This window comes from Anoplopoma fimbria, chromosome 11 (genome assembly GCF_027596085.1).
Source record: "Anoplopoma fimbria isolate UVic2021 breed Golden Eagle Sablefish chromosome 11, Afim_UVic_2022, whole genome shotgun sequence".
Lineage (NCBI taxonomy): Eukaryota > Metazoa > Chordata > Actinopteri > Perciformes > Anoplopomatidae > Anoplopoma > Anoplopoma fimbria.
The window spans coordinates 15,739,817-15,755,007 of NC_072459.1; the positions used below are offsets into that span (position 1 = coordinate 15,739,817).

The 15,191-nt window shown below is 41.0% G+C and overlaps 1 protein-coding gene across 4 annotated transcripts; it reads right to left on the bottom strand.

Annotated features, from left to right (window-relative positions):
- On the bottom strand, positions 1-13,932 carry stat3 (signal transducer and activator of transcription 3 (acute-phase response factor)). Of its 4 annotated transcripts, XM_054607113.1 has the most exons (26): positions 13,710-13,932; positions 10,725-10,874; positions 10,059-10,302; positions 9,859-9,951; positions 9,667-9,748; positions 9,394-9,494; positions 8,749-8,900; positions 8,210-8,368; positions 7,769-7,861; positions 7,594-7,653; positions 7,448-7,477; positions 7,253-7,346; positions 7,128-7,175; positions 6,396-6,479; positions 5,300-5,398; positions 5,047-5,182; positions 4,901-4,953; positions 4,686-4,780; positions 4,387-4,526; positions 4,082-4,303; positions 3,435-3,477; positions 2,861-2,920; positions 1,260-1,357; positions 1,107-1,143; positions 416-483; positions 1-223 (listed from the first exon to the last, which is right to left on the bottom strand). In XM_054607113.1, exons 2-25 carry the CDS (start codon positions 10,850-10,852, stop codon positions 465-467), a joined length of 2,370 nt encoding a protein of 789 aa, XP_054463088.1. In that variant the 5' UTR covers positions 10,853-10,874; positions 13,710-13,932; the 3' UTR covers positions 1-223; positions 416-464. The 4 variants fall into 4 exon arrangements, with proteins under 4 accessions (XP_054463088.1, XP_054463087.1, XP_054463089.1 ...); XM_054607112.1 differs by lacking the exon at positions 416-483; XM_054607114.1 differs by lacking the exons at positions 416-483; positions 2,861-2,920.
- Positions 13,933-15,191: the final 1,259 nt, after the last annotated feature.

The following is a 15,191-nucleotide window of genomic DNA, read 5'->3' on the forward strand; positions in this document are numbered from 1 at the left end:
TTACACTGACAGATTTTATTGCCAAAAAAAAAGAATAGTTTTAGCGTATTTTACAAAAATCCTCTCAACATTTCATGGTATGACATACTACAACACGTGGCTTGACAGTTTTGATCGTCAGTATGAACGGTTAAAAATCAACTGTGACACACCTTACTGTGATCACTCTGTTAGAGTGTCACATCTTCCTCAACCATCCGTGGAAACCTTAAAATAAGTTTCTCTGAAAAGAAAAGGTTCAAAGAATGATTTACATTACATATCTTTTCATGTCAACTGAATTCATGCACATGATCACAAATGACAGTATATAAGTGGCAGTGATAAAGTCACAGTCCAAACACCACTTTTATAGGTTTTATCACGTAATGTCTTACAACACTATAAGGGGAACAAATAATACAGGAATAATAACCTTAAATCGTCTTAAATTCCTTGTCTTTTTCTCCTTCGACAGTTTCTTTTTAACATTCCCAAAGAGCTCTGAGAAACATATAAGAAATAAGAAATTTCATGATAGTGACAGCTATCCTGAAACCAACCGTTTTCAATGAAACCAAGGCATTGTGGGACACCTTTGACAAAACATTTGGCGGGGGCTAGAAATGCGATAAGAGACTTAAAACGGCCCATTAAATGCATCAAAATGGTACGATTAGACAGCGCTATAGCTTATAGAACAATTATTCTTGTTATATTTCTTATTCAAAGAAAAAAAACACATTAATTCCTAATCATTTTGAAAAAGTCAATACAATGTTCTCAAAAATATAATTCCAGATAATTAAAAAGGTACGCAAGACGTATACGCAGATGTGGAGGTACTGAATGGGAGCAAGATGCTGCTTAAAATACAACTGATTATTTTCAATCAACAGTTTCAAACACTGAGCTACAAATAGACAGTCAGAGCTTAAACGAGTGGAAATGCTCTTTTGAAAGAACGTCTTGCGAAATCATTCAGTTTGAAAGGGAGACATTTTTTACACAGGAGCTGTACAGGTAGATTATGTGAATTGAGGGAAAAAATAAAATCATCAATAAATCCTCTATCACGACACAATATCAAAACCCATCAGAGAAAATAAAGGAACAAATCTCCTCACATGGGTGATGCAACATCCATGTCCAACGTGAGTGACTCTGTGGAAGCAATCGGAGTACAAGCTGTTAATATTAGTTATTAATCAAGTTCTATGTCAATAGAGTGCGTTGCCAATATGTGTGTGTGTATGTACGGTGTGTTGTAGCCGACTCACCCAGGTGTGCAGAGTTAGCCTCAGCTTCGTTGTGCATCAGGGAGTCTAGGGTGCGCGGCGACATGGGGAACAGGTCGCTGGTGTTTCCAGAGTTTGTGCTGTGAGAAAAACAAACAAAGAAATAAATTAAATATCACAAACTGAAATGCCCACTGATGGTCATATACACACACACTCACACTCTTGCGCGTGGATTCCTGCCATACTGTTTGTGTTAGTCAAAATACTTTCAGTGTAGATAAAGTGAGAACATCTTTTGCTGTGACAAGCTCACAGTCATCTGATAACTTGTGCACGTCAGTGTCGTCTTCGTCTCTGACCGCAGGGATACCACAAGTCAAAAGGGCTGTGATTCAACTGCATTGATCTTTTTTATGTAGGGACTTTTTTACACTTTTTCAGTCCCAATATGGTGCCCTAGGCTTTGCAAATCAGCAGATACCGAGTACTGATCTGTCGCCTCGCTGTGTGGAAGAGAGATCATGATGTCATGTGAAAGGAAACATCAGGCTTTGTAAAGCAAAATAGAACAAATAAATAAAAGACACACATCTACTGACTTGTTATCTAGTATGAAAATAATAAATATTACACTAAAAACTTAATAAAAAGCTTACAAATTAAATGCAGCAACAAACTGGGCAAACTTGAACAGAATTGCAATTCCAGTATATAATGCAAATACTATATAAACGTAGAATTGAATGGAATAGATCAGCCCCATCGTCATCATCTGATCCAGCTATTTGAGTCAGTACTGGTGCATCCTCAGGTTAATACAGATATGAGTGGTGAATGAGTGAAAGGGTCACTCCAACAGGCTCATCAATGACTAATCACTTCCGCATTCATGTCAGTGTGCAAAGGCGTGCCCAAAAGAGAGTACAGAAGATGAAAAATGGGATGGAATCTATGGTCAAATACTGACAAATATTTAGATATAAATATCAAAATACATGAGTTAAACCAGGACAGACTGGGAAGATGTTGAGCGTGTTACATACGGTTTCCTGCTTCTCTTTCAGGCAGTGCTAAGCACACTAACATGTTTAACATTGTATTGATGTTAATAACAGTTACAGTTAATGTCATAACAGTTATGGGTTGGCTGGCTGGTGGATTGAACAGGCCATTACACAGGTTACATGGATTTATTTTATTTCTTCTTTCAAAGACATGTCTTTTGCCGTGTCTTGTTTTTCTCATGGAATTTTGATTCATTTGGGAATTATTTTCCATAAATATTACTACTATTATCTGGAATTTCTAATATTTTTTTCTCAAAACAATCATATCAAAAATACTTTTGGACTGTTGAATTCATACATATGGATTTGGTTGTGGAATTGTGACACAAATGGGAAACAGAGAGTGACCTGAACAGAATGAGAAATCTCTGAATGGCAGGGAGATGCTCTTGTATTAGGACGCAGGACGAAGTGGCGGTGAGTTGGAAACAATAAATAGGGGTTATGTAGATGGGGATACGGCGGTAAAAATCCCTGAAACCCACCCATCCAACACACAAACAGAAGTGACAAGATGCACACCCAAAGCCCTCCCTACATGCCACTCCCCCACCGCCCCCCCGGAGCGCCTACCCTGGGAATCCGTTCCCAAGCAGCTCACTGTCCGGCAAGTCCATGAACACGGAGGGACACCTAAGGAGACAGGTCAGGATCTCACTGAGCAGACCTCACAACCCACCAGCACACACTCAAACCCACTACCGACGAAAGGCACACTCCTCACACTCACCTGCAGCTGACCCGCGACTCTCCTTCTTATTTTTTTTTTTTTGTTCATCTCAAATATCCAAGAAAATCAAGTTTTGCATATTAAGCATGGGCATGAGCTCCCATCAGAAACGCACAGCTAAGACACAGCCTGTTACCAAGCGTGAACTGCAATCTGTCGATATTGAATCTACACATAATCTAGTTTCACAATACTCAGTCCGAGAACAGGGTGATGATTCCTCCAATGAAACTTATCACTCACAGTGAGAGAAAAAACTGTTTTGTTTTTGAACATATGGCAATACTTGCCACATAAAAAAAAAAAAGTTAACATCATGATCAGGAAGATCAATGACTAACAGAAGTGGGGGTCACCGGGGGGCACGAGATCTTCCCATAAATACTGATGATTGTAAAAAAGAGAGGAGTGACTTACGGTGTAACGCAGATGAACTTTGTCTTCAAGTATGGCTGAATAGCTGGAAGGGAAAGAAAATGTTAGCACTTTAACAAATAATACTGGGCACAATAATAAAAAAATAAAAAGAAATCGCAAGAAATAACATACATACTAAGTCATATTTGTTGCTTCTCTTAAAGGAACCATTTGTATATCAATAAGTCACTTGAACTGAAGTGAATGGGGGCCGTGTTTTACCACAGCAAAACTTTATCAAAACATCCGTTCACAAACTATCACAGAATTTGTGCAGTATAATCAAAGTCCCATTTATGCAGGCGTATGCTCAGTACTTCCCAAACACGTGCATTTTTACCAAAACGTTACAATTTAAAGCACTTTGAACTCATGTAGACTGGCACACTGTGAGATGTGGGAGTGTATTAAAAAATAAGGTTTTAGTTGTAGTTAGTTTTAGTAAAGATCGCGACTTTGATTGTACAGGACAAGTTATGCGAACAGACGTTTTGATATAGTTTTGCTGCGGTTATATGCTGCTCCCATTCTCTATCATTGATCGAGTCTTTTCTAAAAAACGTTTTGCTGTGGAGGCATGCGAGAAAAGCAACGTTTTCTTAAATTATTCGTTTAAACAAAGCAAAGAGTACAAGGCTGTGACTCACTACTTGTAGAGTCTCCGCCCATCTCCGGCTCAGGAGCTGCTTCTGGCCTGCAGTATTTCCCGAAGGCTTCATCTTTGGGGATATCGGGGTAAAGGTACACAAGAGGCGAAACCAGGATGTTGGTGGCGTCCATGATCTTGTAGCCCATGATGATGTCGGCGAAAGACATGCTGTTGAGCTGCTGCTTGGTGTAGGGCTCCACTGACTGCATCTGGGTCTTTCCTAGAAACACACAAGTGAGCTTAGTGTCAAAACAGAAAATAAAGAAAATCCTGAGAACATTTTCAGACATAAAAAAATCTCACCACTGATGTCTTTCTCTACCCATGTAAATGTAATGCCGCCCTCCTTGCTGCTCTCACTGAAGCGCAGGAGAAAAGTGCCCGGAGGTTTTGGACTCAGAATGGCCCTCTCCCTCTCCTTACTGATGAAGCCCATGATATACCTGCACAAAAAGCAACAGGAAGTCATACAATTAGATTTTGAAATTAAAAAAAAAAATAGTATGTCTTTTATAAAACTGATGACCAGTGAATTTCCAAACACTTTCTATAATATGAAACAGGCAATCCCAGGGACTTGTACACAAAGGACGACCTCTCACCCTTCATTCCACAGGGCCAGGATGTACTTCTTCACCAGGTCAATGATGTTGTCCAGCCACACCCAGAAGGAGAAGCCTTTGCCTGCCATGTTTTCCTGGAAAGGAAGACGAAATAATAACTCACACTGAAGCAATACAAAGGCAGATGGCAGATTGAACAATGAGCTTTTTCTTCTTCTTTTTTTTCTTTTTTTTTTTTTAAAAAAGGTCAGTACCTTACAGAACTTGGCCCAAGTGATCTGACAGCCAGAGTAGTTGACACACGGCCCTGGATGGACAATAACAGAACAACATCATACATTAATAAATGACACAGCGTTAGATTGAACTTTTGGGGAGACTTTAAGGCGTGACACCTCACCTAGTAATTTCTCAGCCAGTGTGGTGAGCTGCTCAATGGTCAGGCCTCGCTTGGTGGTGGAGGAGAATTGCCAGCTCAGAACCTCGGCCACCTGGTCCCACGTCCCCACTGGAGGCTTGGTGAAGAAGTTCACATTCTGTACAGAGACAAATATATAACTGTTTACACTACTGACAGATTTACAACTGTGATGTGTAAACATCCCCCCCTCAGCAGAGTTTAGCCCCTTATCCACCAGAGGGTGCTGTCTCACCTTTGGGTGGTTGGTGAGCATGTTGTACCACAGGATGGAAGCCCAGGCGTTGGGCATCTGGCAGATGTTGGAGATGACTACCACAGGCAGGGAATGAGTCTGCACAAATGGAGGAAACATTAACACACACACACACACACACACACACACACACACACACACACACACACACACACACACACACACACACACACACACACACACACACACACACACACACACACACAACACACACAACACACACACACACACATTAGTATATTATATACAGTTTGGTTATTCCTTGCCGACATTTACTCCTGAACAACAACATTTTTATTCCAGTACATTGTCTTGTACTAGGACTTCTTCTGGTGATCTTCTCAATTATACTTCTCTTATAACTGCTGTTCTTAGCATGATGAGATATTTTGGTTTAAAAAGGGTGACCTTTGTCCAGGCATTACACCCCGAGATCTGGGCTGGATTTGAGTATGATAAAATGATAAAATGATAAAATTCATCACATGAAAGTGTCAGAAGACGCATGTTCTAATGTACCAGCTATCAGTTGAGGCCAAGGGTTTAAGTTCCTGCTTAGTTTCATAAATTTTGGTCAGAATCAGAGTGAATAATCACACACTGCTTCACATAACTTATCTTCACACTATCTGTCAGAAGGAGACCTTTGTTTCGCTATGAAGGCAAAAACTAATACGTCACAGATGCTGTTCCTCTGAGACGCACACGGCTTGTTGTGTTTTGACTCAGTGTCACACACCGGAGCATGGCAGCTCTGCGGTGCGTTAGACAAGTGAGGAAATACATGATGGTGACAGAGTCTGCATATTACAGGAAGCACTTTTCTCACCCGGTCAACACATGTAGGTTGATGGAGGGGTTTGGCTTTAAGTCACAGCTCATTTAGAAGCAGAGGTGGAGACATTCTCTGGAGGTGGTAGAGTTTGTTAATGACTCATTTTTTCTGGTGTCTTACTTTGTAATAACTACGCTGTTATATCTTTACGTTATGCTTTAGAGTTCGGATGAAAGTTTAACTGAGAATACTGAAATCGCTTCCAAGTTCACAGAGATACTGACTGATGCTGATACTGACCTCCAGATCGATCTTCAGGCCTTGATGATAGACTTCGGTCTCAAAAGTGATAAGGTGGAGCTCCTCTGTGACGATCAGAGAGGCCTAAAGAAAAACAGATCGTTCAAACCTCTACTTAAGAAAACAAATCGCATGGGCTGTTCATGTGTATCAAAGGTCAAGAACACTGCTAAAGTGGCAATCTCAAAGAAATTCATTCAAATAAATGTCTATTAAGTCCCCGTCTGTCCCCGAATTAGGTAACACAGTGGTGACTGAGTCTAGTCGGCAACACTGAGAGCACGTTCCTTCAGGCCTCCCTCCAAAGCCCCTTCCCCACAATCATCATGAGCGTGAACATATCATGATCAACGTAAACAACAGACATGGCTACTGTTAGGTGTTAGTTTGTCTAATTAAAAAAAAATGCGGTGAGAGATGGAACAAGAAGCAGCCGCAGTGTTAAATGAAGAGCTACAGGCTACACGCTTCTCACTGAGGTAACCAACTGCTTTCACTTTGGCTGTTGGCTGACTCATCTCATGCGCAGCATGATTAGATTTTCTCACAGAAGGAAGGAAAATGGTCACTATTGCCCGAGTTCTTTATTAAAAGCAGCAATAGTTGGTTTTGCTGCCCCCTTTTTTTTGTTACCACCAGTAAATAGGGTGTCGCACAATCAATCAAACTGAAATATTAAGGATTGCCACTTTTAACGACTCTCTCTTACCAAGTGTAACAAACAGTACTTACGTCGCTATTGGTCCGGCCACCATTACCACACCTCTGTTCTCTCAGGGTCTGCAACAAACAGGAAGTTAGTGCTCCACAGATAACTTCACAGTCAAGCAGTAAGCTCTGTAAGCTCCATAACTCACCAAGTGTTTAAACTCTGCTGACAGGCTGCCATTGTTGGATTCTTCCATGTTCATAACTTTTGTGTTGGTACCAAGGATGTTGAACTTTCGTGACCTAAGAATATCAAGGACCAGCATGAAGTGAGACTCTTTTTTTAAAAACAACCAACAGAATATGCTCAGCCTTGGGGGAAAAAAAAGGTCTTAAAGCCGTACCCTCGAATTGCAGCCACATCCCCGGATTCCCTAAAAAAGAAACGTTAAAGTTAAAATCATTAAAGCGGTTTCTCATAAGGTCTTCAGTCAAATCTGTGTCTGGGTGACTTCTTGTAAATGTTAGAACCTCCAGATAACAAACTCACTTGTCAATGCAAACTTTGATTTTCAGCTGGTAATTGAGTTCAGGAAACTTTACCAGTAACCTGGGAAAATGAAAAAAGACGGATTAGGATATAAAATGTTTCCCTCTCTCAGTCACAGGGGACACATACAATGCATACATATGTGTATGTTGTTTCCTTTCAGCGTTTATCTTACCTCACTTTATTTGTGAACTGCACTCCTGTTTTTATGACCAGAGGTCTGTCTGGATGCATGGGCATACAAGGCTGTCTTTCGACCACAAAAGAACTAGAAGACAGAGGGGATCATGTTTCAGAGGAAAAAGTCCAGCAAACATCACAGCAACATATGGTGAAGAGAATTTAAGTCTAGGTCTAAGGTTCCTTTCCTAATGATTTGCAGCTTTTAAGTGCATCGCACAGTCTTCCTACAGAGAATGGAGACGGCTCGGATGTCATCACATTTGTTAAACGAAGACCGGGAGATGCAACTGAAAGCTCTGTATCGTTAGTGAGTGGGACCTTAAAATCTCTCCACCGCAGATTGTTCCTTAGTCAACAAAATTCATTGACATAATAACACATGTAAAGAAGAAGTCTGAGCACATGTACGGTAAATATTTGTTGCATGCAGTACCTCTTCATCAGGTTTCTGAACAAGTCCACAATCTTCTCCTCCAGGGCGGGCCGGTGCTGGATGATGGGGTCTCCTTTGTAGGACACCTTCTGCTGGAGCTCCTCCAGCTTCTTGATCTGCTGACGAATCTGGAGCTGGGACTCAGCCAGGGATGTGATCCTGGTTCGAAAATCAGACCCGGTTCCAGTTAGACTACTTGATGAAACATTTGAATTGAATCATGGATTTCGATGAAGCCCATAGGCTTTCATCCAGAAAGACATTTAAAGAAATTAAGCGATGCAGGAAGGATGCTGGACAGGCAGCAATGTGGATGGCATTTTTTTATTTTTATTAGTTAAAACCAATAATGTTTTTTTATTTTATTCATTTATTTTTATTTATTGTATGATTCCAAAACTTAACTAACCAGAATTTTCCAATAATTTCCCATGTCATTTTGAGTAGTAAAGCTAGCATCAATGCACACATACGATTCTAAATATAAATTGATCATTAGTGTGACTGATAATCAATTTTAGATTTGCCTCCCTGGTTACCATGTCTCGAGGCGGTCCAGGCAGATGTTAGGTGGACCTCCAATACAGGCAATTTGCTGCCTCCTCTTCCAGTCTGCTAGTTCCTCATCAGTCAGGTTCTTCTGTACGTAATCCATGGCGGTCAACAAGCCTCCCATCTCTGTCACAATTTGCTACAAAAAGAACAAGCACAGCATAAATTAAACATAATGAGTTATTAACAAATACCACATGTTCAATGTAGCTGGTAGGTTTGCCTCTGTGCACTATGTCATTGTTTTCCAAAAGCTTTAAAGCTTTATTTCCCCTAAAACCTACAGTCTCCCTTTGCAAAGATCATTTTACTCCTCTTTTAAGATATTCTTTGCCCCATTAAGCATTTCCCCCCCCAAAAAATTCACATAAAGTAAAAACTTGTGGCCTAGCATGTCAAATACAGCATGGACGACGTCAAGTGTCATGTCGTCAGATAACTCCTTAGTTATAATTGTCTTCTGCCATTTGTGCTGACCGACGACAACCTCAACCTGGGTGTGAGCCTGAAAAACACCACCATGAAACTACAGGTGTTGTTGGTTTGCCACACATAGACTCTTAAACTCACTTAAAGTGCAAGCAAAGCTAAAATTAGCTAAAATCATGACACGGTTAACCACAGACACCCACCCTCCTCAGCTGGTCAAGGGCGCTCAGCATCTGCTCGAGCTGAGCCATCTTCTGTCTGGTAGCAGCTGCTTGGCTATTCCCATTAAGGTCCTGGGACAACTCTGCACAGAGGGCGGACATGTTTTAGGTCAGCGAACAAATCCAATTCATTAAATCTATATGAAAAAAAGGTTTGACTTTTAATAAATGCTTATCTGAGACTGAGTTAAGATGTTTCCAACTAAATCAAAATCACTGCTAAAGCTAAGAAAATAAAGATGAATTAAATTTTACCTCCTTGGCTTTTCAATGTCTTGTAATTGAAGTCAAAGTCATCCTGCAAGTTCTCAAGCATTTTCATCTTCTGTTCCATATCCTGAAGAAAAATAAATGACGCTTTATACATTTTATGAGGAGACGGACTCATTTTGACAAGGTAAATAGTGTTGAGGATACTTAATCAGCAAGTCTCTGATGGGAACTAACCTGCACCCGCTTCCTGATGTCTTGGAGGTTGTGCTCCAGAATCTGCTGCTTCTCTGTCACTACTGTCCCAGTGGGATGTGCAGCCTGGCCATCCTGCAAGAGAGTAAAACATATACTGCTCACCGCTGTACCACCTAAAACCCATGAACCAAAGTTCTTTGATGTTATCTGAATGCTGGGTTAGTGTCTCTCTCCCCTACCTGTACAGCAGTGGTGGCGGTCTGCAGCAGTCTCTGCTCCTCCCACAGACAGCGGGCAACAATGCGAGCGATTTCCATCGGCTTCTCCAAGTACTTGCTCTGCAGGTGCTGCTTGATCCTGCGCAGGTTGTGCTGGTAGAGTACGTTGTTCTCCTGCAGGAAGCGGCTGTACTGCTGGTCTATTTCTCCCAAGAGGTTGTGGAACACCAGTGTGGCGTGTGACTCCTTGTTGGCAGCGTAAGCCCTTATAAAAGGAGAGGAGAGGAAAATCAGGATAATAAGGATTTCTAGTTCCTTCTAAGAGCTCAAGTCAACTTCACAAATGCTTTTTGGGTGTCATCAAAATATTCTGTAACCCCACTTGAGGGAGACTACTAAGGGGAAAGATGTAATATGTATTTTCTTATGATCACTGCGATACATAATACGCATGAGATCCCTGTAACTGTGTCGTGAAGGAAGAAGAGGGCATGATGAGGAAGATCGTAACAAAGAATGCTTGAACACAATAGCTTTCTACATGGCAAGCTATCATGGTGAGTGGCCACCTGCCCGTCCGGAGGGACTGGAGGATGAAAAGCACTTCAATGCCACATTATGTTAGCAGACAGAAGAAACTAAATGTGCTTTCATAACGTAGATCAGGAAAATTCAATTATGTCTCACCAGTCCTGACTCTCGATCCAGGGGGCGAGGAACTGCCGTAGCTCCATGGGGAAGCTGTCACTGTACAGGTGGTAGAGCTGCTCCAGATACCTGGTCTCCAGCTGCTGTAACTGGTTCCACTGGGCCATCCTGACATACACCTCCTAGAACCTACACAAAAAAAACATGGGGGTGCCGACATAAATTAAACAAAGTAGGTATTTATTTTTTACAAAAAGGTGTCTCATGTCGTATCAGAGTTCTTCTCACACTGACCACAGAGAAATAGCGATATATCTGGTTTCCTCTTAAAATGATGAGTGGCTCTCAGGAGGACGCCTATTCAGAACAGTCACTTCCTGTTCACTGGAACACTATGTCTCCACCAAGATATATAAGCCAACATGAACATCCGTCAACTCCCTTAGCATATAGGCATGAATGACCTTTGCCTGAGAATTCGACCCTAACTGTATTCACTTAAAGCCACACTACCTTTTCTTAACTATTGAAAAGCTACTGTATGGATTTGAAATCAGAGAAACATATACGCTGACACTTTCATTAATCCTCACACAGCTGCTTGCTTTCAGAGACAACTATTACCCATCAGCTCCACACCCAGCTACACCTTTCCACTGTGCACTAACAATAACCGGACACTCAGTAAATCCAACAGACAGTTGTCTCCTCTAGCATCCATATTAAATGACCAACTGAAGCCTTTGCCTGACATTTTGCATAACTGTTAAATACTATTGTATTAGGTGTCCATCCAAGGTTTGACTAGTCTCTGGTTAGTTGTACGGTCACATTGTACAATACTAGGCAGAATTAAGGTACAAAACCAGAAGTTTAACTAAGCCTTGTTAACTGATGACTAAGACATGTTCTCGCTGTGAAATTAGATTCTGCTTTCAGTTTCCAAGAGAAAGATATTGCTCTTCCTGACAGAAAGTAGAGTAAAGTTTAAACAAGTGCCTATATTTACATTCAACATCTGTCCATGTTTCTGCATTATTAAACCTGTACTTGATGAGGCCCTTTGTTAATTAGTCTGTACACTTAAGTTTTTTTTAACCACCCCCCATTTATATATATGAGGGGAAACAGTTTTAGAGTATTGTACTCAACTCCATTTAGGTGTAAGGCCAAATGTCTAATGTGAAAGGTTTTAATCAATTGTTAAGGATAATATTTATCTAATGAACTGGTTAGTGTAAGGTTCAATGACACAAAATCATTTTTGATTTAGGGCAACAAGGTTTTTGTTTTTTTAAGCATGTACGGGACATAACCGAAATTGTCCTTCGAACGTGACAGTTCTCTATATGACCTACGTTCCTCTGAGAGGTGAAAACCCTGAGAGGTTCACATCAGAGAGCTGCTGAGCCATCTCACATTATTGACTAATGTGAAAGGATTAGTTTCATTTTTCATCACCTGACTTAAAATGTGCTGCTTTCTATTGTTGGTGAATTGGGGTTGAAATTACAAACAGTATCTCAGGCTACAGAGTTTCCAATAAACTCTCCGCCTAAATAAAATGTCTCGACTGCTCTGACATATGGTGGAGACCCTCTGTGAGATCTCTGCAGAATGATCCATGACCCACTGTTTACAGTCTCAGAAGTGGCACACTACTGTTCCATCATTAAACAAGTATTTCAAACAATGTTTTGAATACATTTAAAGCCACACAGTCACTAGCTACTAGCTAACAACCAGTTTATATCAAATAGTGAGAACAAAAATGTCAGCGGTAAGGTCTTATTGGGACTACAAAGTTTGAGCATATTGGTCAAATTAGTTAAACATTTTGTCTGAGTCACACACATTATAAATGACAGCCTCGGGGACCCTCTGAAATATGCAAAAAAAAAATTCACAAATATTGACCCACATGCCAAAGTTAAGCTTTTGCCTTAACATCACATCTTTAAGATCTTTATCTGAATTGTAAATTTCACTCTAATGTGTATGCAAGTAACCTTTGCTCGAAATTTTGACAGGCCAGCCAGATGTGTGGTGTCCAATTGCAAATGCTCGGTAGACATGTGGCACCACCTGTAAAGCACTACCTAATGTGACTATCTATTTTTCATGTCACTGATATTCCAAGAAATACTTCCTTGAACAAACAAAAGAACCAGTAACCATTCAGCAGCTCCCGTAAACACAGGTGATAACAAAAATACTATGATGTAACTCTACATGACTCAGCAAAGTCATAAAGTATTTCATGCTTTGACTGCGTACAGTGACAACAGCAAATAAGTGTGGCAGCCTATCAGACAGACTGTATCACTATGAGTTCACAGCTGAACTGGCAGTCCAAAAGATAGAGGAACCAACCTCTGAAATACAGTTCAAAAATTAAGATTCTATGAAGATTTGAACGGATCATCTTCCAAAAATCAGAATTTGCATCATGGAAGAACCTGAATGCCAGTGCAAGGTGTCAGACGTGTTGGACAGCAGATGAGCCAGAGATGGGCGTGCCATTTTAAGGACAACACACAACAATGACCGATATTTGATTGGGTCTAAAAACGCATCCCGGTCAATTAAGAAGCATTGTTCAGTCCCGTTTGACGACTCCTGACGTCAGTATGACCATAATGAAGATAGGACATCCTCATCCACATGAGCAGAGTAGAAAACATTAAAACAACATATTACAATCCACCAACACTTGGTCTTTGCAAACATCATCAGCCCCATAAAGTGAGGATCTTGCAGCACTGAGTGACTTTAGCAACAGATACAACGCAATACCACTTTAATGAACCTGTGTAACACCGCGGACACATAATGGCTTCCCCAGCATGGACATGAGCTTATAAGCTATAAGACACAATGATGCAACTGTAGTTCAGTAGCGTTATGTATAATAGACATAGTATTTCAAGAATGTGGGCTGTTGTAACAAAACTTTCATGATGAAAACAATCCCCCCCCACCCACTCAGTTATAAGAAACAGGCCAAAAGCAGAAGTCGCTTACTTAGCTCGTTTACTCCTTTGTAAAGTTTCTCCGTGGAAAAAAAAAAAAGCGTAACCCTTCCGATTTAAAAACACTGACAATCACAGTCAGTGAAGACTTTTGTAGAAATTGAACACACAAAGTCGAGAAATAACACACAGAAAGAGCTCGTAACTGTCTTGGTTTTCTTGCCAACACGGGAAGCACTCCTCCGACCCACGTAAAGACCTTTTCACCGAGCCCATCTCCTACTGCAGTGTTCCCAGCCAAACAAACTCTGTGAACCACTTGATTGGCAGCTCTGTTAGCCAATAGGAGTGTGTCATTTTATTGTATCCAATCAGAATGCCGTCTGTGTGTAGGAGAGGCAGGACTTAAGGGTGGGTTTGGTTGAGAACGTCGTGTTTACTGCTGTCGCAACTGCGCTGTTCCTGCCAGCAAACCCTCCCCGGCGGGTGGACGATGGCGTAGGCCGGCGCGCTCAGTGCTCAGGAGGGAGGATGTGCAGCTCGACAGAACAGCAAGCCTGGAAGTCATCTGAGTTACTGGCAGTGTTGACGTCATCAAGAGTTTAATATCGCCAGTACTGTTCTGCCTTGGCATTGACCTCTCCTGTCCTAAATCCAGTGTCTGGTTTAGCCTTCACTCACAGTAGGTGGACTAACAGAATAAACACACACGGTAAAACACAAACAGTGCAATCAGGTATATTAGATGTTTATACAATTTGATAAAATAAAAATAATAGGCAATATATATTATAAGTAAGCTTTTATTAGTATTGAAGTGGCAAAAGAGGCCCTTGACACAAATTACAAGGCAAACTTCATTATTTGAGTATGTATCAATAACACCAAGAGCAATTATTTCTCACAGTCTTGCAGCATTTTTGTAAATGAAGACGTCTCTGTATAAACTACACTACCTCAGCTTATAGCAGGCTGGTTTACTTTTTTTCTAAATAACCAGTAGTTCAACACAGGGTAAATATACATGGGGGCAAAAACACCCTTCTTTTTGTTTCAAAGGGACCAAGTGTTGTGAAGTTTGATGTGCAAAACGATGCTAATGTTTATAAAACAACATTATATTATTATAATTATGTAATGTCACAGGCCTGTAATTGATTTATTTGCTTATTGGAAATTTGCATGGGATGCTGACATAAACTTGGAGATATAAGTGTGGTTATATGGTATGCACATACTTACTCTTCACTACGACACACACACACACACACACACACACACACACACACACACACACACACACACACACACACCTTTTCTCTGTTCTTCTCACTGTTCTCTATCCTGCCTAGTGCTCTCAGGGAGCACTCTCCTTAATTGCATTCCCCTGCCCATTGATTATTTTAATGGTCCTCCATGCTACATAGTGGGGTTCTGCGTGCCTGCACCACATCAAGCTCTAACACGGTCTTGGAGGACAAAAAATGAAAGCCGTACATCCTTTTTTCTGAGCCCTGGGTGCTTTCCTTCCCAA